The 21,495-nt window shown below is 33.7% G+C and overlaps 1 protein-coding gene and 2 long non-coding RNA genes across 11 annotated transcripts; 1 reads left to right on the top strand and 2 right to left on the bottom strand.

The window, feature by feature from the left end:
- Nucleotides 1-867: 867 nt before the first annotated feature.
- On the bottom strand, nt 868-3,069 carry LOC147930411 (uncharacterized). Its single transcript, XM_087476855.1, has 4 exons — nt 2,496-3,069; nt 1,727-2,416; nt 1,523-1,650; nt 868-1,473 (listed from the first exon to the last, which is right to left on the bottom strand). Exons 1-4 carry the CDS (start codon nt 3,067-3,069, stop codon nt 868-870), a joined length of 1,998 nt encoding a protein of 665 aa, XP_087332981.1.
- A 2,052-nt stretch (nt 3,070-5,121) lies between these two features.
- LOC104731408 (uncharacterized) lies at nt 5,122-6,546 on the top strand. Of its 3 annotated transcripts, none has more exons than XR_015575062.1 (2): nt 5,122-5,485; nt 5,947-6,546. It is a non-coding gene; the product is annotated as an uncharacterized LOC104731408 (long non-coding RNA). The 3 variants fall into 3 exon arrangements; XR_758606.3 differs by having other exon boundaries at nt 5,176-5,485; nt 5,866-6,546; XR_015575061.1 differs by having other exon boundaries at nt 5,176-5,485; nt 5,603-6,546.
- Nucleotides 6,547-18,078: 11,532 nt separating this feature from the next.
- LOC104731407 (uncharacterized) lies at nt 18,079-20,952 on the bottom strand. 7 transcript variants are annotated; one of them, XR_015575058.1, is made up of 7 exons: nt 20,619-20,952; nt 20,241-20,414; nt 19,665-19,729; nt 19,444-19,539; nt 18,805-18,898; nt 18,592-18,698; nt 18,079-18,461 (listed from the first exon to the last, which is right to left on the bottom strand). It is a non-coding gene; the product is annotated as an uncharacterized LOC104731407 (long non-coding RNA). The 7 variants fall into 7 exon arrangements; XR_015575054.1 differs by having other exon boundaries at nt 18,805-18,858; XR_015575055.1 differs by having other exon boundaries at nt 18,805-18,858; nt 20,266-20,414; nt 20,619-20,881.
- Between the last annotated feature and the right edge of the window lie 543 nt (nt 20,953-21,495).

Genomic DNA, 21,495 nt, shown 5'->3' with positions numbered 1-21,495 from the left:
AAAACTTAAAGTTTTCTTAAACTTTTTTGTTAATAATGGTACGCAAAAAAAAAAACAAACAACCGAAGTCTGACTTCGTATCCATCAAAGCCGAGGTTAACCTCGCAAAACCTAAACCGAAGTACTCACTTCGTACTCAGCTTTACTTTAAAAGCTTACTGTTGCGAAAACTCTAAACCGAAGTTCTCACTTCGTATTCTGCTTTAAAATCAAAGCTTAGTTTCGCAAATTTCTTTTTAAACCGAAGTATTCACTTCGTACTCTCAGCTTTACTTTAAAAGCTTAATGTTGCGAAAACTCTAAACCGAAGTTCTCACTTCGTATTCCGCTTTAAAATCAAAGCTTGGTTTCGCAAATTTCTTTTTAAACCGAAGTATTCACTTTGTACCTAGCTCTACTTATTAGGGTTGGGTGCCATTTTCGAACTATTTAACCGAAGTTCTCACTTCGAGTTCATTTCTGCTCGTCATCTTTTCAAAACCAAAGGTTGTGGAAATTTAGTTCGCATGGCATAATAAAAATTTTTTATGGAGTGGTCACCACGACCAAAACACTCCAGAGAAGTCTGAAAATAAAAATTACAAACGGGGGGCAACTCGTGCCAAAACAACCCCAAAGTAAAAACTAAGGATTAGGGAGAGGAGGATCTGATGCCGCTTCGGATAAGGCCAGGCCCATTTCTGCGAGCTCCCCTTCCGACCTGGTGTTCGCTAGATAGTCGTCCACCCCCTGATTCGAGATCTGCCCGAGGTTAGTACCAGACTCATCGATCGTGACGCTTAGCGGATTCTCGTTACACAAGAGATCGGGCGTATCCGCCAAGAGGTCTGAGAATACAGCGAGGTCGAGATTACGGGGAGTTACCTTTTAAACCTTTTCGTCGGCTTCCTCCTCGTCAGTTTTCAGGAGCCCGAGCTCGGCCTCCATATCTTGGATCTCGCCCCTGGAGATCTCCTCGACCAGCATTCGGTTAGCCCTGATCTCGGCAGCTCGGATCTGGAGCGGGGCTAGTTTCTCCCTTTCCTCGAAAGTGACCTTTACCTCCTCAACCAAGGGGCGGAGAGTTCGCCTCATCGCCTGCCTTTCTTCCCTCCGTACCCTTTCAATCTCGCAGCTGTTGCCAGCTTCGAGTAACTGATTGCAGAGCTCGATCTCGTGCAGTCTGTTTTTTGCTGCCTTGGCATCTTCCGCCGCCTCAAAGTAAAGGTCCCCCGCCTTCTTCAGCTTGTCGCGGAGGTCTTCATTAGCAACCCCGAGGTCGAGCACCTCTACCTCAGCCTTCTTCATCCGAGCTCGGATCCGCTCAGCTTTCGCTATGGTGTCAGCATTTTCGGCTTCCAGACGGGCATATTCCTTTACCTGAGCTTCTAGGTCGGCAATCCTTTCTTGAAGGAGATGCACTTCGGAAGATGACGGGAAAGCGAACAGTTGCTCCTCATAGGAAGCCACCGAGGAGTTAAACTCGATCATTAGCTGAAAATGGCAGCTTAGTAAAAAAAAAAATATATATATATATACTTACCTCGCCGATTTTATCCGCGAAGCAAAAGAAATTCGCACGGTTGACCTCGGTCATGTCAGCAAATCCTGGAATTCGAACTCCGGGTCGAATGTAGCTCCTCATTAGATCGGCTGGGGATGCAGGGGGGACTGAAAGATTTTCGAGCAAAATCATTTCAATCATCAACTGTCGAACAGTCAAAAAAAAAAAAAAAAAAAATTTTACCTCGGGCGGAATGACGTTCCCTCAGAGGGTTTCTTCCAGAGGAATCTCCAGAGTCTTTTGGCGGTGGGGCCTCCTTAGATCTCCTCTCCGAGGAGGGACCCCTGTCTTTCGAGCTGGATCTACTTCGCTCATCCCCTGATGGGCCGGTGCGGGCTCGCCCCTTTTCGCGAGAAGAGGAGGCGGTCTCAGGCTCCTTCCTCTTCTTTGATGAGTCAGTTTGCTGACAGGAGGCCTCAGCAGAGGTTTTCTTCAGTGCTGGGGGGGAAGCAGCGATCTCCCGTGGCTCATCGCTAGAATCAGCAATGACAATCACAGAAGGAATCAATGGGCCAGCAGGAGCCCTTGTTGATTCTGTGCCAAGCTCGGGAGAGCCAGCTGGAGGCACGGAAGTCCCGCTCACCTCGGGAACGGCAGAATTCCTGTTAGAAATGCGAGCTTTGCCTTCGGCGAGGGCCATCGCCATCTGTTTCTTTGCCTCTTTTTCGGCAGCTCGGCACGCCCTTTCTTCTCTGTAATTCATCTCCGAAACGCTTAAGGGAGTGGAACAGACGAGAGAACGCCTTCCGAGCCTCGCCGTGGACTCTCTGATTCTTTCGCAAGAGAAAGAGTCCCAAGCAATCTGTCCCTGGCTGCAGAACCTCGAGAAGAACTCCGCGAATGTGGGGCAAAGCAATCCGCGCTCAAAGTGATCTGAAAAAGAAACAGCAAAAAGGTGAGATTTGACAACAAGCAACACCTAACCTGGACCTAGCAAGGAACTTCGTTCTACCGATTTCCGAAGTCCACTTCGATACGTGCGAACTCACGCGGTGGCCGAAAGTGAGCTCGTTAACCGGGAAAAAGAAGTAGGACTTCCGCCACTTTTCATCCTTCTCGTGCAGATCGTCAAAGACCTTTAGCCCGGAAAGCGGGCTTACGTAAAGCATGCCCTTGGTACGACCAGTCTTCACCGTGTACACCTGGAGGAAGTCGGCCAATGACAGCTGGTAGTTGAACTCCTCCCCTAGAGTTTGCAGGCACAAGACAGTCCGAACAAAGTTAGGGCACATCTGAGGAAGAGCGAAGCCCAGTTCGAACATCATCTTCACGATGAGTTCGGGAAGGGGGAATGACAGACCGCACGCAGAGAAGAAAATCTCGAACGCGCAGCAGTACCCTGGAGGGGGGTTCTCCGGAGACTCATGCGCCTCCGGGAATCTGATTTCCACCTCCGACGGAATCCCGGTGGATCCTCTAATCTCGGCTATGTTCTCCGCAGAAAGATTCGACGGTTGGTGGGGGCCGAAAACGCCCGGAATCAAGGGTTTTGCGGTTTTTCCCGATGAGGATTTCGGTGGAGACATGCTTTTCCGGTAAAGATAGCAAGGAAATACAGGAAGAGTGAAGGGTTTTCCGGCAAGAGTGAAGAAGTTTACAGAGGAAAAGAAAGAAAATTGGAGAGCAGAAAATACAAGCACAATTGGGGATTAAAAGTAAAAGAGAAAGAAGCCGAGTTTACCTTTATACACGGAACCAGGGAGCAATGATTACCTGGGGAAGTGAAAGGTCTCGCACCGTTTTCTCTCTCTCTTATAGTTAACACGCCACCTAGTGGGCCCCGAGTCTTGTTCGGGAAGGCAAATCCCATCATTACCACGATCAAATCGTGGAGATATGGGAAATATTCAGTTTCCCGAAATTGATCGCTTGAAGGTTAAAAGTCCCCCGAACTGTTCAGCTCGGGAGACTTGGGGGGCAACTGTTGTACCCACGATCTGCCATCTCGGACAATAGGTGAGTGGGCCTAGGCCGGGTTCGTCTACTGGGCCAAGAGCGAATTAGTGATCGGCCCATCAAGCCCGGAGAAAGGAAGAGAGCGCGGAGATGCTTCGTGCTGGCCAGTTCGCAGCTCGGTCCCGGTCAAAGATTCCCGCATTCAAGATGATTAATTAGACCGCGCAAATCGCGTCCTATTAATGGTGCATTAATTTAGTAATAAATTGGTCGGTATAAATATGTAAGGGGGGTGTCAGTTGTAAGGGATCAAATATTTTTTCCAGCAATAGCAATACAAGTTCTAATTCTCAAATTCTCTCAATTCAGTTCGGAACTGTTTTACGGCGATAAGCTCCTCCACAATTTAAATCACTTCGGAAGGAGAAGCTCGTTCTCAGTTCTCACAGTGACATGTTCAATGACTGGTTTGTTATGTTTTATTTGTAGTTGTACTCTTGATTTGCTTGTGTGTATAGCTCGTAGATGGGAGGATCGTCTCACTGGGTATTTGTGGTAATACTCACGCATCTCATTGTGTTTGTGGTGCAGGTAATGTGTAGCGTAGAATCAAAGCGATGAGGAAGAGGATGATTAAGGGTCTTGGTTATGTGTTGTTGGTCTTGGTTATGTTTATTAATGATGGAACTTGGTTTAGTAGCATGCTAGGTTACTGGTTTATATTGGTTATGATTGATATTGTATTTATTTTAAATTAGAGTTGGTTTGGTTTGTCTTCCGCTGTGCATATTGATTTGTTGTTGGTTTATTGATTGGGTTGTAATTAAATATTATAGGGTATTTAATTATATTATTATTATAAAAAAAAACGATCGGGTTGTTTCAGTTTGGTATCAGAGCCCTTATGGTTCTAGGGCAGTTAAGTGGATTGGTGTTAGAGCGGTCTAGAGAATTAATTGGTGGAATTATTTTCCTGTTGCTGGATGCATAATGATATGTGATGGAATTGATTATGAGTAGTTAGTCAATTTGTTTGTGGTATGGAGTCCTAGTATCATCCTCTTCGAGCCTTCAACGAGATTCTACGGTAAGTTGTTTTCTGTGCTGTTAGTTGTGTGTGTTTTAGTTCTGTGCGGAAAGTGCAGTGGGCTATTGAAAGTGTTGGAAAGAGGTGGATCAGGAAATAGCATTATGGGTGATGTGTGAAAGTCGATGTTGCAAATGGATTTCTGAGAAGTTAAGATGAATTTCTTTTATAGAACTAGGTTTTGAATCCGCGCTACGCGCGGGTATATTTATATAATTTTTTTTAAATATTTTTAAGCTTATTTTGTTTAATAGCTATACTTGATATCTAATAATAAAACAAATTACTATAATTTTTTTAAATTCAATTTAACATATTTTTAAATAAAAATTTATTAACATTATTTATGTAATTTTAGAATAGTAGAATTGTAGAAAAACATTATAAAAATATGATGTGTCATTTTCTCTTGCTTGCGATTAGAAATATCAAATTTAAAAATGTTAGATTTTGTTATTAGCCTATTAGTAAAGCAGTTATAAAAATATTTTGACAAAACATTAGAAATAACTACTATACATACTTTATACCAAAAAAAAACTACTAAACTACCAATATAAGTACATGTGTGTATTGTCTTCCTTTTTTTTTTCTTGGGTGATGTCTAGATAAGAAATTATAAATGGATATTAAAAATTATTAACAAACCAGATGGGTGGTGTTGCATAAGTCAAATACAGAGAGTTATTAACATCGTCTCTTCACGGCTCACCTACGACGATTCTCAAGACTGAATTAAATCCTTACGTTTCTCCTGTCTCTATTTTTTTCTTCTTATTCTATATCCGATTTTTGCATCCTAATCCTGTGATTGATATTGGTTTGGTGGCAAACACGATGGATTCGATTAAGGACACGCTAGGGAAATTAGGGAAGTTGGCTGCCGACGCTACCAAAAAGGCCGAGGATTAGATAAATGATCAGATGAATTGGGAATTGGGAATTCGTTTGACAGCACTGTAAGCTTCTTTTCCTTCTTCTTCTTCTTCCCTTTTGATCAAATGAATTGGGAATTAGTCTGATTACCGTCTGTCGGAGAGTTTGATAGTATTGGTTATGTCTTTTGGTTAAGTTAGTTGTTCATCCATCTATGCTTCTTTCGTATTAACGTCGGAATCTTGCTTCACGTTCAACCACCAACACAAAATCAAAGTATTTTGCCACGCTGGTCAAAAAATGATTTTGCCATGGATAATCTTATCATTCATACTGGTGCATTATCTTCTCTATCTCAATCAAAGTATACTTTTGAAGATCAGGCTTTTCTAGGTGTAGCCTTTGAAAGTTGAAAATCTTGCGTTGTTTGTAAGGCATGTCTTCACCGATTGATTTCCAACAGCGTTCATAATGTTAGCGGACTGTCCACTTCGCAATATATCAATAATCAAACAAATAGTTGTACCTTCTGGTCTATGAGCAGCAGTTCGAACCCCATAAGTCAAGGAAGTAATGAAGCTGAAAGAGGAGAAGTTGCAGGTGCCATATTTTGTAATTCAATGAGCTTGAAGAGGACGACATGCCTATTGGTGATAGAATCATACACATGGGGCTAAAAGGATCGCAACATAGCCTATCACCTTTACATGCAGAGTTGGACACACTTGTTTGGGCTATGAGATGCTTATTGGCCTTAGAATTGGATAAAGCTCTTTTTGCTATGGATTGCTCAGACCTCCTATTGATGACGTCTAATATCGAAGATTGGCCAACCTTTTCATTAGAATTGAAGGACTTTATTCATTTCAGGGATAGATTTGCTAGTTTTAGTATTAGATTTATTCCCGAGAGGAAAATATCCGTGCCGATAAACTTGCAAAATGTGCAAGAGCACGAGGTTTCTGTTTTTCCCATGTAAGCTCGTCGGTTCCGTCGTGGCTCTCTCCCAAAGAAAGCCATCTTCCGATAACTTAATATATGGGGTTTGTTCGTCAAAAAGAAAAGAAAAAAAGAGGACGATGTGCTTGACGATTGAAGAAGTTTTGGTAGAGCTATTGTTTTCAATTATATTGAGGTTGTTTCATTCTCTGTTTTAGATGCATGCCTATTTACACAAATACACCTAATTTAGAATTTGTAAGGTTTCCTATTTTATTTTTTTGCTGCTAAGTAGAATTCTTCCCTTTTTGTTTTAAGCTAGAAGGAGTTTTTGTAAATTTTGAAAATTTTATTTGAATGATTTAGCATATATGAACGATTTAACATTTATATGTTTGTTCCTAAATTTACAAATATTTTCTTATATTTATTTTATTTCCATAGATTAAACTTTTTCAAACTTAAATTTACAAATATTTTATTATATAGATTTTATTTCCATAGATTTTAGTTATCAAATATTTTCTTCTATTTATTTTATTTCCATAGACTAAACTTTTTCAAACTTAAATTTACAAATATTTTATTATATAGATTTTATTATATAGATTTTATTTCCATATATTTTACTTATTATCTTTTAACTTTATTATAAATAATCTTATTTTAAATATTTTTGTTTATCAATTTAACATTTTTTACTAAATATAAATATTTATATTTTGATTAATTTTATATCATTTATTTATTTTGGAAACAAAAACTCTAATTTACAAATATTTTATTATATAGATTTTATTTCCATCGATTAAACTTTTTTTTTTTTAAAAAGTCTTAATAATATAGAAAGTTTTGTGTTTTTAAAAAATGTTAATTAGTGAGATGGCTAATCCCTATTGGTAGTTTTAAATCCTATGTGGACAGTCTTGAAGCTTATAGCTCATACTTTTATTTAGTATAGATTATGACTCGTGTGTCATGTGGAAAAAAGGAAATAACTCGGGGTTTCTAAAAATGGAAAGTTTCTATAGAGAGTTTCTAAAAATGGAAAATTTATGGGATTTAGAACTTTGTTATATTTGGAAAGTGTATGGAAACTATTTTGAGATGTGGGGGATGTTTCCGGTACGACCTGGTGGTGGTCATGATGGTATTCGGGAAGGAGTATATGGTGCTCGTTAAGACATTGCGATGTTTTACGCGAACCACGAGAGGTAATTCTCGTCGGGAGGTGCTTAGAAAGGTCAAGACTTGTTTGGTCTAGAGAAGGTGGGTTCTGAACAACTTATAATGAGATGGTGGTTCTCCTGAGGGGATGGTGGTTCCCCTGTATACCGATAGCTTGAGGGGTGGTGGGCCCTGAGAGCGGCAGAGGAGATGGTGGTTCTCCTGGGAGACGGTGGTTCTCTGGAGAGGATGGTGGTTCCCCTGGTACCGATATCTTGAGGGTGACGACCCAAGAGTAAGACGATATGGCTCGAGGACGTTTGTCTTAGAGTGAGATTGGTATGGCTCAAAGGTTTTGACCTGAGAGTGGATGAGTTGGGAGCAAATAATGTCTACGACGTGTGAATAAGCATAGTGACCGAATGTAGATGTCGGGGTTGATGGTGGTTCAATCCCGGGTTTAGTGTTGACCAGGGGGGTCAGAACTTTGTTGACCGGTGGAGTCAGGATTGTGTGGACCGGTGGGGTCAGGATGGACTGACCGGTGGAGTCATGATGGGCTGACCAGTGGGGGTCAGGGTGTTATGGACATTAGGTCACATGGGTGTGCGGGTTGTGGCAGCAGTTGCACGGTAAGCCTTGGTTGACGGTTTTCAGTCTGGTCGGAGGATGTGCGGGCCGTGGTGACGGTTGCACAGAGGTCCTTGGCGGATGGATGGTGTTGCGAGATTCGAGGACAAAAATATTGTTAGAGGGGGAAATTATAATGTCCGTGTCCCAGAAATTAATGAAATATTGGAGTTTATATCAGAAATTTGGTGAAATCGGTTTAGTATTGGTTTAGTATTAGTTTAGTACCAGTTTAGATAAATTCTGGTTTAATTTAATTAAACCAAAGAATCCTAGTTTTCTCTATAACTCACGCTTCTCTACTCTCTTTTGGGGTTGTGGTCGTTCTTGTCGAGAGAAATAAGAGAGCTTGTTTGTGAAGAAGAGGTGTGAGGAAGAGGAGGTTCGATTTTGGTGTGTTAGGCAAAGGAGCAGAATCGTTAGGGTTTGGGAGCAAACGGTTTCGACATATCAAATCATACTCAAAGCTAACGAAATTTGGTAGAGTTATTCCTAAGCCTTTCATCGTCATTCTACTTTTTACAGAAGTAGATTTGGATTTAGACTCGATGAGTTATTGGCAATTTCGTGCGACACGTTTTCTCAGACGCGAGTTCGGACAATCCAGGATTTTAACTGAGATCGTGGTCTTGTCAGGTTTCTGATCGGTACGAGATTTGGTTGGAAGCTTCGTGACGTTGATAGTTAGATTTTCACAAGAGGGATTTTATAGTTAACGGTTCGTTTTGATTTCATGGTTTCACTTGTGAGATTGTTCTTTTCTGATGTTTTTGTTTATATGGCTTGTTGTAGGGCGTTGCTGGACTGTTGCAGACGTTAGGAGAGTCTTAACTGGTTGTAGTTGTTGTTAGAATCAGCTTGTTAAGGTGAGTGCGTGACCATGAGCTTATCTGAGCGATTGGGTTGTATGACTTGTTTTGTGTGATGATATGTAGGTGTGGTGAATGTGTTATTGCGTGACCTGTTCAATGACTGGTTTGTTATGTTTTATTTGTGGTTGTACTCTTGATTTTCTTGTGTGTATAGCTTGTAAATGGGAGGATCGTCTCACTGGGTATTTCTGGTAATACTCACGCATCTCATTGTGTTTGTGGTGCTAATGTGTAGCGTGGAATCATGGCGATGAGGAGGAGGATGATCTTGAAACAACCCGACCCATTTTTTTAATAATAATAATATAATGAAATACCCCATAATATATAATTATAACCCAAATAATAAACCAACAACAAATCAACATGCACAGCGGAAGACAAACCAAACCAACTCCAATTTAATATAAATACAATATCAGTCATAACCAATATAAACCAGTAACCATACTAGCATGCTACTAAACTAGGTTCCAACATTAATAAACATAACCAAGACCAACAACACATAACCGAGACCCTAGATCATTCTCCTTCTCATCGCTACACATTCATTACCTGCACCACAAACACAATGAGATGCGTGAGTATTACCAGAAATACCCAGTGAGGCGATCCTCCCGTCTATGAGCTATACACACAAGCAAATCAAGAGTACAACCAAAAATAAAACATAACAAACCAGTCATTGAACATGTCCCCCAATAACACATTCACCACACCTACATATCATCACACAAAACAAGTCATACAACCCAATCGCTCAGATAAGCTCATGATCACGCACTCACCTTAACAAGCTGATTCTAACAACAAATATAACTACGAGAGACTCTCCTCGCATCTGAAACATTCCAAAAACATCCTACAACAATCCACACAACCAAAAACGACTTTATAGCAAAACTGGACAAAAACATCAGAAAAACAGTCTTTAAAACGAAACCCTAAAATAAAAACCAACCATTCACTATCAAATCTCTCCAGTGAAAGGCTAGCCCTAGATGTCACAAAGCTTCCCACAAAATCTCGTGCCGATCGGAAATCAGAAGCGACCACGATCTTAGTTACAATCCTCGATGGTCCAAACTTGCGTATGAGAAAACGTGTTTCACGATACTGCCAATAACTCATCGAGTTTAAATCTAAATCCACTTCTGTAAAAAGAAGAATGACTATGAAAGGCTTGATACTAACTCTACCAAATTTCGTTAAATTTGACAACGATTTGATATATTGAAACTGTTTCCACCCAAACTCTAACGATTCTGTTCCTTCTCTTTCTCTCTAAGACAAAGCTTTGTTGATCTCTTTCTCCTTCTCCTTTATACCAAATCGACCAAAGCTCTCTCTCTCTTTCTCTGAGACTCCCAACGTCGACACTCCTTCAAAACAAAAGAGGCGACACTTTTTTAAAAATGTCTAGAGCTTTTGGTTTAATCTAATTAAACTAATAATTAAACCAAAATTAATTAAAATCTATTCCTTTGATTTATGCAACACAACCCAAAATATAATTTTGGAACACGGATGTTACAGATCTAGGGTCTTGGTTATGTGTTGTTGGTCTTGGTTATGTTTGTTAATGATGGAACTTGGTTTAGTAGCATGCTAGGTTACTGGTTTATATTAGTTATGATTGATATTGTATTTATATTAAATTAGTGTTGGCTTGGTTTGTCTTCCGCTGTGCATGTTGATTTGTTGTTGGTTTATTATTATTAAAAAAACGGGTCAGGTTGTTTCAATCTTTGTTAACCCGAATCCTTAATTTTTAAAAATAAAATTGATGCTAATGTTTTTTTATCTAATGTTACTAGATTAGGACCCGCGGTACACCGCGTGGCAAAATTATTTATAATCAAAATATTAAAATTATAAATTGTATTTGTTAGTTAAATATGTTATAATTATATAATAATTGTTAAATAAACCATATAATACCGCAATAGAAATTATTTTTTATATAAAATTTATTTAACTATAATTACATATGTCTTTTCTCTGATACTGACAGTGTTAACAAAATAATAAAATGATGTTTTACCCGTGTAACACCGAATTACTGATATTTTTTTATTTATATAAATATCGATAAAACCTGTCCCGCTATATAACCCCGTCCGGATATATTTTAACTCACACTATATCATCTTAACTTTTAATATTTATTGTGTATCTACGGTATAATATTTATCATATTTAACTTTTTAAAAGTTTTAAATATTTTTCATATTTAACATTTTAAAAATCTTTAAAATAAAGAACCGGAATAAACCAAATAAAAGTTTTTAAAGTTTGAATGTCTGATAAATCAAGGGTCTACTCATTTGTATTCAGACACATTTTGGCAATTGAGAATATCATTATTGTCATAGTTATTTCAATGTAATTTTCCAGAAATTTTGTCTAGATTATTAACAAAAGAGTATATTTTCGTGGGTCCTATGAAATTTTGGACATCGTTTTGTCTACAACCTAAATTAATGGAGGCCCTTAAATTATAAATTATCAAGAGGCCCATAAAATACTAAGAGGTCCATATAAAATTGCTAGAGGGACAGAATTAATTGCATTAATAGCATTAATTGCAAAAACTTTCCTTATTAGTATTTTTGAGCAAAAACTGCTGCAAAAATACTAGTATAGATAGTTGCAGAAAAAAATATGGTGGATTATATTCATGGAAATTTTATGGAGATTTTCTAAAAACTTGGATTTCTTTCTATTTACAAACAGATTTAAATTGTAATTCTGTTTTTTTTTAAATAATATAATATGTGTGCCTAATAAATTATAATTCTGTTTTTTATAATATAATATGTGTGCCCAATTTATTTTGAATTATAATCTTGGTCTTTTATATGATTCCTCGGATTCTAATTTTTCATTCCCTCTTTTTGTAGTGGTTGTTTGGAAATCAAGATCAAACAATTTCTCCATCTTTTAATACATGTATGTTTTGTTGTTCTCTGTATTTTATTTTATTCTTTGGTAATTTGAAATAAACTCATAATATTTTTTTTAGGTAAATTCATGGATTATCATAATTGTAGATCTATAAAACTGAATATAATGAAATTCAGGTATTAAACTTTGTTAACTCGAATCCTTAATTTTTAAAAGTAATATTGATGCTAATGTTTTTTATTTCTAATGTTATAGTTGCAGAAAAATTATATTGGATTCTATTTATGGAAAATTTATGGTAATTTTCTAAAAAATTGGATTTCTTTCTATTTACAAATAGATTTAAATTATAATTATGTTTTTTGAATAATAATAATATAATCTTTGTGCCTAATAAATTATTTACCCTCTTGAATAAATAGAAAGAAGATGGAATTTCAATTATAATTCTGCTTATTGTTTAAAAAATAATAGAAAATTGTGACTGATATTTTTATCTATTAAATTGTTTGAAAGAAGAAGAAAGGAATATGAATTAAATTCAGGACTTCATATCTCAGAGGTTTTTCAAGAAAGAAAGAGATTAAGGAAGATTAGGAAGAGTTTTTTTTTTAACAATTTATAATTATTGTTTATTTGAAATTGCTTTAGATGGATAAATAATATATAATACATTGCAAATTTCTCATTTTGTTTAATAAAAAAAGAAAAATCAGAAATCTAAATTTTATATCTCATTTAAATTTTAAAATTAGTAGAAGATAAATACTAGAATATATTGCAAATATTTCTTTGATAATATCCCTGTTTTTAAAAATATTAAATTTCTACAGACTATTTGTTTCACTTTTTTTTAAAGGAAATCAAATATTCATATCCTATTCTTTTTTTTAAATAGAAAATAAATACTAGAATCTATTGTAAATATTTGTTTCAAGAAAACTTCTATTTTCTAAAATGTTAAATTTCTATAGATAATTATGACGGTTTGAACTGAAAATCTCGAGAGGATATACTACAAAAATTCATTTAATTTTGAAGATATGACACAATCTTTTGTGATCCCGACAAAATTTCATAGAGTTGTTGCAAATATCCAGAAAAAACCATGTTTTTCCGGTTGGATACTCTGTCACCAAAAGAAAGAACAAATACTCTAAATAAGACAAAAGGTCCTGACAATTATAATTAGGTGGATGAACAAATAAAACAATTAAAATTGTATATATATTGAAAATAAAAACGAGTAATTTTAAAGAATATTTTTTCTTTCACTTTTAAAAATAATTTTTTTTAAGAAAACGAATTATTTCTTTTTTTAAACGAAAATTAGAAAAATTATGAATAAAATAATCGTATCCCATTTAAATTATTAAAACATGGAAAATAAATACCACAATTTTTTGTAAATATTTTTTTTCGAGAAAATTCTATTTTTCGAAATGTTAAATATTTATAGGTAATTATGAAGGTTTGACTTGGATACTAAGCTATCAATATAGAAGCGCTCAATCACAACAGTAGAAGTTAGGTTTGTTAGGGTTAAACATTTGGTCGCGTATGCTCACTGATAACTCCCCTAACTATGTTACTTTATATTTATATTAGAAAAATTACTGCAATTCCTTATTATTGAACATTAAATTATAGCTTCTCTTTTGGTTAATTCTTTTCCATTTACATTTTTGTTGGAATCCTTTTTAGTCTTATAATTAATTTACTTTTTGGTTTCTTAAATTAGTTGAATTATTATTTAAAAGTATATCTGCCCATAGAAGCGTATAAAAGAATTAAATTATTGATATATTTGACTATAAAAAATAGATAATAATTGTTTTAAAAAAGTTTTTGCCCGCGTAAAAGTGCGGGAAACTCTCTTAGTTAGTTATATTTGGTTTTATTTTCTTCACCAGAATTTGACTTTGCTAAACTACGTTACCCAACATAATAAAGATTGGGTATGAATCGGGCATTATCAATAAAAAAAAGAGGAAAATAAAAAAAATATTGTACATACATGCATGTAAACTATGTGTTAGTATTTAACATGCATATCAAGGTATTAATTATCTAGTTGTCTCTCTTTCGCACGTAAAGAAATAGCACACACCTTATATGTGTATTAATTTTCTTCACGACATCTATGTGTTTATTATCGTCACAGCTTTTGTGTGTTCATTAATAGTTTTCACGTTTTACTCACCCTTTATGTTTTAATATGTATATATATATAACCAAATTATTATTGGTGGAAGGTTCCGTTATAGCTAGCTGGTTAAAAATAAATTAAAAAACAAACAAAAAAAACTCATTCTGATGGAATGTTGGTTTTTTTTTTTTTTTTTGACATGGAGTTAACTTCTCCGATTTCCTAGTTTTTTTAATTTTTTCATAGTATGGGATGAAACACCTTCCACTAAAAGCAATCTTAGTGAGCGAGTTGCTTTTAAATTTTGAGATTCATAAATTATAGTTTCCTCATGTAATGTTATCGTTATACTTTTTTGAACGTTAATAATAAGCAGCCATTTTAGATTTTGCAAGTAACCGATCAAAACCAAAAGGAAGTTGATACGCTTAAGATATGAAATCCTGTTCAAGATAAATTACATCAATTTTCTTTTAGCTTTGGTTGGTTACTCGTAAAATTTTGAAATCACTGTTTGTTACTAATTATAATAAATAGTGTTACGACTTACGAGTTGATTGGTTAAACGTTGGAGTGTGAAAAGATTATGTCTTCATGATCCAATAGTATAACAAAGATATATGGTCTGCAAATCGATGTGGTTATGATTTATCACCGTTAGATTTTATTTTAAATAATAAAACTTGATTTGCTTTTTATTAATTACAATAACGAAACTACATTAAAGTATTTTTTTTCGTTTAAATTTCGTTGTGATTTTTTTAAATAATTAATTAAATTCAATGATTCATTTATAATATAAATTTAGATATTATTACATACGGTATATTTTTAACACTCCTCAGTACCACTTTAATGTTTCAGGGTTTTTATCTATATATACATCTTCTGATACAGTTAGCAAATAAATCTTATAGTTAGAACTTTTATTTACAAGCATGCCATTGACATTAAATATTTTGTTAAATTTGATTTTTTTTAATTAAAACTAATTGTTATACATAAGTCCGGGTTAATTGTTGGAGGAGCATATGCCATAAATTTCGTTTTAATTGTTACTAGGTAGTAACCCGTGCTATAGCACGGGCATAATATTTTTATATAATTATTTTATTTTAAATATAGAATTTAAGTTTTGTTTTACTTTGGATTATTACACGTATATAACCTAGAAGTATCTACATTAGAACGGAAAATACGTCTCTGTCCTGTTTTATCATGTCCCGTTCCATCTCCTCTCGTCTCATATCCATCAGAATTTTTCAGTCTTGTTGTAACGCTCCAATCATCACCTTACTTAGTGGACTCACCCATGTCCACTCCCGGTCCATGGTTCCACTTCGCTTAGTGGACCAACATCTATTTCTGGCCAGTGGGCCCATGCATATCTGATGGCCGATTTGCTACGTCCGAGAGGCTTTAAAAATTTGAATTCTCCAATTTGAATATTTAATTTACATTTTGTTAGTAAAAATTATGATTCTCAAAAATATCTCAAAATATTTTTAAAAATACTCAAATATTTTGGTGTATAGTTTATAGTTTATTTAACAATTGATAATTGTGTTGTTTATATAGGGAATGGTGACATTGAGTAACAGATAATTTATTTGACAATCGATAACATTGAGTAACAGATAAATTAACATTGAGAATAGCTGCATTATCAAAAAGTAGGATCCAAATATTCTGGAAACAATTATTTAATAACTTATAAGAGTTGGAATAAAACCAAGCTCAACAAAAATTGTAAACCAAGTAACTATTAAATCCTTGATATTAACAAAATTAGGATAAAAAATTATGAAAATAATAGTTTATAATAATGTTTAAGTTTATTCATCAAGTTCATAAATTGATTTAGGGTTATAAGTTTTAGTTGTATAAAGATATCCACTAATACTCGTTACCCGTATTCATCCCATCTCTCAAAAAAAAAAGTACCCTCAATCTTAGGATCGAGTAAAAAAAATTATAATTCTATTACCTGTAGGTAAAGGTCAAATATAAAGTATTTATTTTCTAATATTTATCATATTATCTGATCCTTTATCTATATTAACATTTTTTAAGTACATTTTATGTTATGCCCTTTTAGTTTTGTTTATTTAAAAATTTATTTACAACATTAACCCCTAAAAGATTTTCAAAACTAACATTACTACAGATTTTGTTTCCTAAATATTTTACATTTCATTCCAACTAAATAAATAACAGCAATCAATATGGAAATATAAATTATCATATATATACCCCATTCTGTTGTATTTTGAAAATATTCTATATCTGAATCCTTCGCAAACAAAAAAAACAACAATTTGATTCCCATTTTGTTTTTCAAAACCTGTGAGCTTTGATTCTTAACGTAAGAATAACCTCGATTGTCATTTATTTAAATATTATAATTAACATATATAAACTTAATAAAATTTTTAGTTATTATGATTATGTAAAATTTAAAAAATTTAAAATAATATATAATGTGGTTATATAGTAGATGAGTTATAAAGAGGACATGTTGGAATTAATAAAATATTATTAAATTTGTGTTAACACGGGTTAAATCCTCATTTAATTATTTATCAACACTACTAATATTATAATATTTGACATAAAATCAAGTAAATTTAACTAAGATTGTGTAAAATAATTAAATCATTAGAAAAAATGTGACTTAATCACAACATATAAATAACTTATTATGTATTTAGATCCCTTATTTTTTGTTATAATAACTAAAAATCAAAATAGAATCTCAAACTCTAAACAAAACAAAGTAAATATAACAAACAAATGGTCATGAGGTGTATTGCGGGTTAAAAAAATAATATTAACATTTATCCGCATAACAATCGGAAAATTTAGTTATTTCTCTAATTACAAAACATCCAATATTTAACAAATAGATAAACATAAATATAAATTATATGTCCGCGGTGTACCGCGGGTTAAAATCTAGTTAGATTCATTACTTGATCCGTAAATATCCATTTTTAAATGTTTATTATATTACCATTGTATTATAAATAAAGAATAACTTTCCAATAGTTTTGAAGTTTGTAATTTTATATTTTGGAAACTATATGTTGCATATATTTTGGGAACTATATGTTGTTATTTTCAGGGCTGACTAAACTGTTGACTGATTTGTCTGCGTTGACCGCTGTCACCATTGATATCCTTAAAGTTCTTAAATTGATTGTTATAATTTTTTGTTGTATAAGGATAGACTCTAATAAGGTATTTGTGATTTTAGGATCAAATAAAGAGTATTATAATTATATTACTTGTGGGTAAAGGTAGAGAATCGAATATTCATTTATTTAATACCCGTCCCATTACCTAACCCATTTTTGGATCAATTACCTGTAAATATCTATTTTCTACACTTAAAGTGATTTAGAATGATTTTGTAACATAAATTAGAAGTTTTGTTTTGTTATGAAGTTGTAGTACAAATTAATATTGTTTGTTTATTTTGAAAAGATAAATGAGTTTTGAATTTACCCAGGCCAAATTAATACATGTAACTATTATGAATGTAAATATATATTCAGAAAATAGTATAAATATGATATAATGTTCTGAGTTTTTCTTTTATAAAATCAGAAGCTAAAATTGTTTTTGACGTCATGAGCTAAAATTATTTATATTTATAAATATATAAATATAAATACTACAATATAGCTTTAAAATAATCAATTAAAACTAAATCCGAATACATAATGAGTTTGCAAACATAAAATATTGTTAGGAATTTTTTGGCCAAATGGTACACTTTTATTATTCACTTCATACTTCAAAATGTTTATAATGACCCGTGCTAATTTTTTTTAACAAATGTTGTTAAATTTTTTTAAAAACACACAATAGTAAGGAGTTGTTGAAATCTAAAAATTTAAACCGATTCAGACTAAATCAATCTACAATTGTGTCATAAGGAGCTACTTTAGCTATCCTGAATAATAGTTTGGATATAGTTTTAAAACCTAGTTAAAACACCCACAAAAAGAATAATACAATTTCAAATTAAAAAAATCATTTCCATAATTAAAAGACATTCTCTTTTAAATTACAAAACCAATTATAAATGCAAAACCTTTGATTATTTTACAAAGTGAAGTCCTGCGAAAACTTATTCATTCCTCTTATCTTCCTTCTCATTAGATACAATTTCCTGTAATATAAAATCCAAAGCAGTCTCATAATGCTTTTCACCTTTTTGAATTACTCTATACCTGTAAGCTTGAACTCAATGTCATGTTTTCTACTGGTATTAAACTCATAAGAGTTTGACGGCTTAAACGTTGGCACTTGGCAGATGTTAATTGTAAATTGTGGCTAGCTTTCATCTTCGTTGCAGCCAACGGAAGATTCAAAAGTGATTCCAGCCTGCCCATATGGATGCCAACAGGAAGAATCTTAATAAACACCTATCGACCAAAGTAATCAACACCGATGCGCCCACGCATAGATTCATAATAAAGGCCAAGCATTCTACTACAGCATGACAAAAATCAACCTCATCACTACTCTCATACGGGAGAGGCAGACCATCACTTGAGACTCCCTTTCCACTACTCTCCATACTAACCCTTTTTTTTTTGAACAAAGTCTCTCCATACTAACCTGAGATAAAACAATTGTTCTGTTAATATCCCAGCAATTTTTTTTTTTTAAGTATATATGAGAGAGCCAAGATTAAGAAGACAAAAGGGAAACCCAGTTCTCATACCTGTTGAATATGCGGAACAAATTTTTCAAGGGCTTGAGAGTAAATTAAGATGGCCTGAGACAAAATGGTGTTAATGGAGGATGAAAATCTTAACCTGAGATATAAATTACAGCTTTATGTTAAAGGAGTCAGTTCTTACCCTGGCAGGATATCTAAGAAACCATACATTCTATAAACTCAACACCCTAAAAACACTATAAATCGTTAAAAATACAAAATCAACCTTTCACTCTCCCATGAAATTGTTTATATTTGGCCGATAGCAAACATATCCATTGACTCTCAATAGAGATTAACATAATTTAGCATCTAGAGTAGTCATATGTGTTCATATACTTGAGCCCATAATTTAGACAAAAACCTGTAACTTAGACAATCAAATTATGCAAATTAATTCACTAAAATCTGTAGTTTATAGCTTAGACAAACCAAACCTACAACTTAGACAATAAAAATCTGCAAATTAATTAATCAAAACCCTACAGCTTAGACAACAAAAAACCTAAAAAAAAACTATACAACATAATAAAAATGGTTTAAGAACCGAAACAACAAAAACAATTGAAACTCTTAAAAAAACTGAACACATAAAACATTTCATATATACTTGTGCAGATAATTTTCTGAAATTTGACTAACCTTGCTCATTCATCTTGTTCTTTGCTTCAAACGTGTCACTATCATTGGAGCCTGTGAACTCTTGCAAATTGTTTTTGTTATTATATTAAACCTATTCTGAAAAATTGGAAACCATACGTAGATATAGTCGCCCACAAAAACATAAGAAGCTCTGCTTTTAGTATAACATATAAAACAGAGAGTTGTGAGAAGATGGCTTTTTGTTCCAACACGTCACTCACATCAAAATATTCTGCCCCGGTGAATACGATAGGTCTAGTTCACTCTCCAGACCCCGTTGCTTCACCTGCGCAGCAAAGCCAACAGTTTCAGATTGATTGAAAGAACAAAAGTGAATCTCTCCTCTTTTTTTTTTTTTTTTTTTTATATTGTAATATAGTCATTTGTGGTTAGTTCATAAGTCCAAAAGATACATCAATCCACAAATCACTAATCACTGCAAATAAAAAGGGATTTTGGCAAAGAGGTAACACCATAAGAGTGTGCTTAATCGATGGATGAACAATATGAATGAGCTAATGTCTATTATTCCATTATAAAAAAGTTACGTCATTTTTAGCTTCATGAGAGTTGGTTTAATCATTTATGAAAAAACAGAAATCGTCGACAATATGCTACTGTGGTTTAATCATTTACCACAGTTCCATGGGCTATTGTGGTAGAATAAAGCTGTATATATAAACAATATGAATTGAACTTATGCTGGTAGATGATCATTTCCCTCTATACATTTCGACTTTTAATTGATATTCCAAAATCGTCGTAGAAAATGAATGATGAGTAGTCAAAGGACTGACCTAGAAGAGAGAGAGAGAGATTTACAAAAGCGTAATTAGGCTAAGGGTTGGACTCATGTTCAGAGTCGATCTGGTGCTTCTTCTTCTTCAAATTGATCACCGAATCATCTTAGATCTCTTTTCTACTCATACCATCTTCGCCTCTCTTTCTTTACAATCATCACCTCTCTGATCCTATAGAGACAAAAAGAAAGTCACTTAAGTTATTGGAATTCTGATTCAATTGTTGATTCCAGCGACACACAAAGACGAAGAATTCATTTCTATTCTTGAAAAACCATGAAAAAAAAAAAAGTTGAAAACCCCCAAATATCAAAAATCAAAGTAATACATAGAGCAGACTGAGAACAATTTGGTTTTAGGTGGAAATCGAATTACCTTGTTGTTGCCGATAAATCCATTCTAGCCAACTTCTTCAAAACTGTTCTTTAGATTTCTATATCTGTAGGCGTTCAATGCATCGAGAGTTTTGAAAATAGACTAATAAAAATTGAAAGAGGTTTGAGAGAGAGGAACACAAAGAAGTGGCTGGTAATTTGGCCTTTTCTAGGGTTTGGGAATGATCCGACTCCTATTAAATAGCTGTTACATCTCCTAAAATCAAAACGAATTAAGAGAGACGAAGATCCAGACTCCAAAGCAGAGGCCGAAAGAGAAAGCTTTTTTTAGGTTTAGTAAAATGTATGTAAATGAACGGCTAGGATTTTTGCTCAAAAAAACACTTGATGGCTGAGATTATAACAGAAAAGTTAATAAGATCCGACCCGAAAATGGATCCGCGCGTTTATCCGACTGGCTGACAATTAAACGACCATTTTACCCTTTTAAAAAATCGATTATTTGGTCATAATTGCAATGGCATTGTATTATAAATTCTTACAAAACTAAGGTTTTTTTCAGGCAACATTTTTCTTTTAATAGTAGGGATATAAAAATTTGAAATATTTTTATAGAAACTAATTAGTTCTATCAAAATAATTAAATAAAATTTACTAAAATATAGCTATAAAATCGCAAAATTGAAACCTGAATAATAAATTAATATAATTATAAAATCAATGATTCTTAAAATATCTCTACTAAATTAATTTCTGATTTCTTAAATTATTTTTGGTTTATATTTATACAATTTTTACATTTAACATCATATTCCTAAAATATCTCTACTATTAAAAGAAAAGCCGTTTAACAAACTAACTTTGAACGGATTTAGATACAACAGAGTAAGTTTAAGTTAATATAGAGACACGGGACA

Source organism: Camelina sativa, chromosome 12 (assembly GCF_030686135.1).
Source record: "Camelina sativa cultivar CO46 ecotype springtype chromosome 12, ASM3068613v1".
In the NCBI taxonomy this organism is placed as follows: Eukaryota; Viridiplantae; Streptophyta; class Magnoliopsida; order Brassicales; family Brassicaceae; genus Camelina; species Camelina sativa.
This window is presented reverse-complemented; position numbering and strand designations above follow the sequence as displayed.

Coding starts and splice junctions, on each gene's coding strand:
- LOC147930411 (XM_087476855.1), bottom strand. CDS start 3,069: ATGTCTCCACCGAAATCCTCATCGGGAAAAACCGCAAAACCCTTGATT. Junction 2,417..2,495: donor GAAGTGGACTTCGGAAATCG/GTAGAACGAAGT, acceptor TTTCTTTTTCAG/ATCACTTTGAGCGCGGATTG. Junction 1,474..1,522: donor TCGCGGATAAAATCGGCGAG/GTAAGTATATAT, acceptor TGCCATTTTCAG/CTAATGATCGAGTTTAACTC.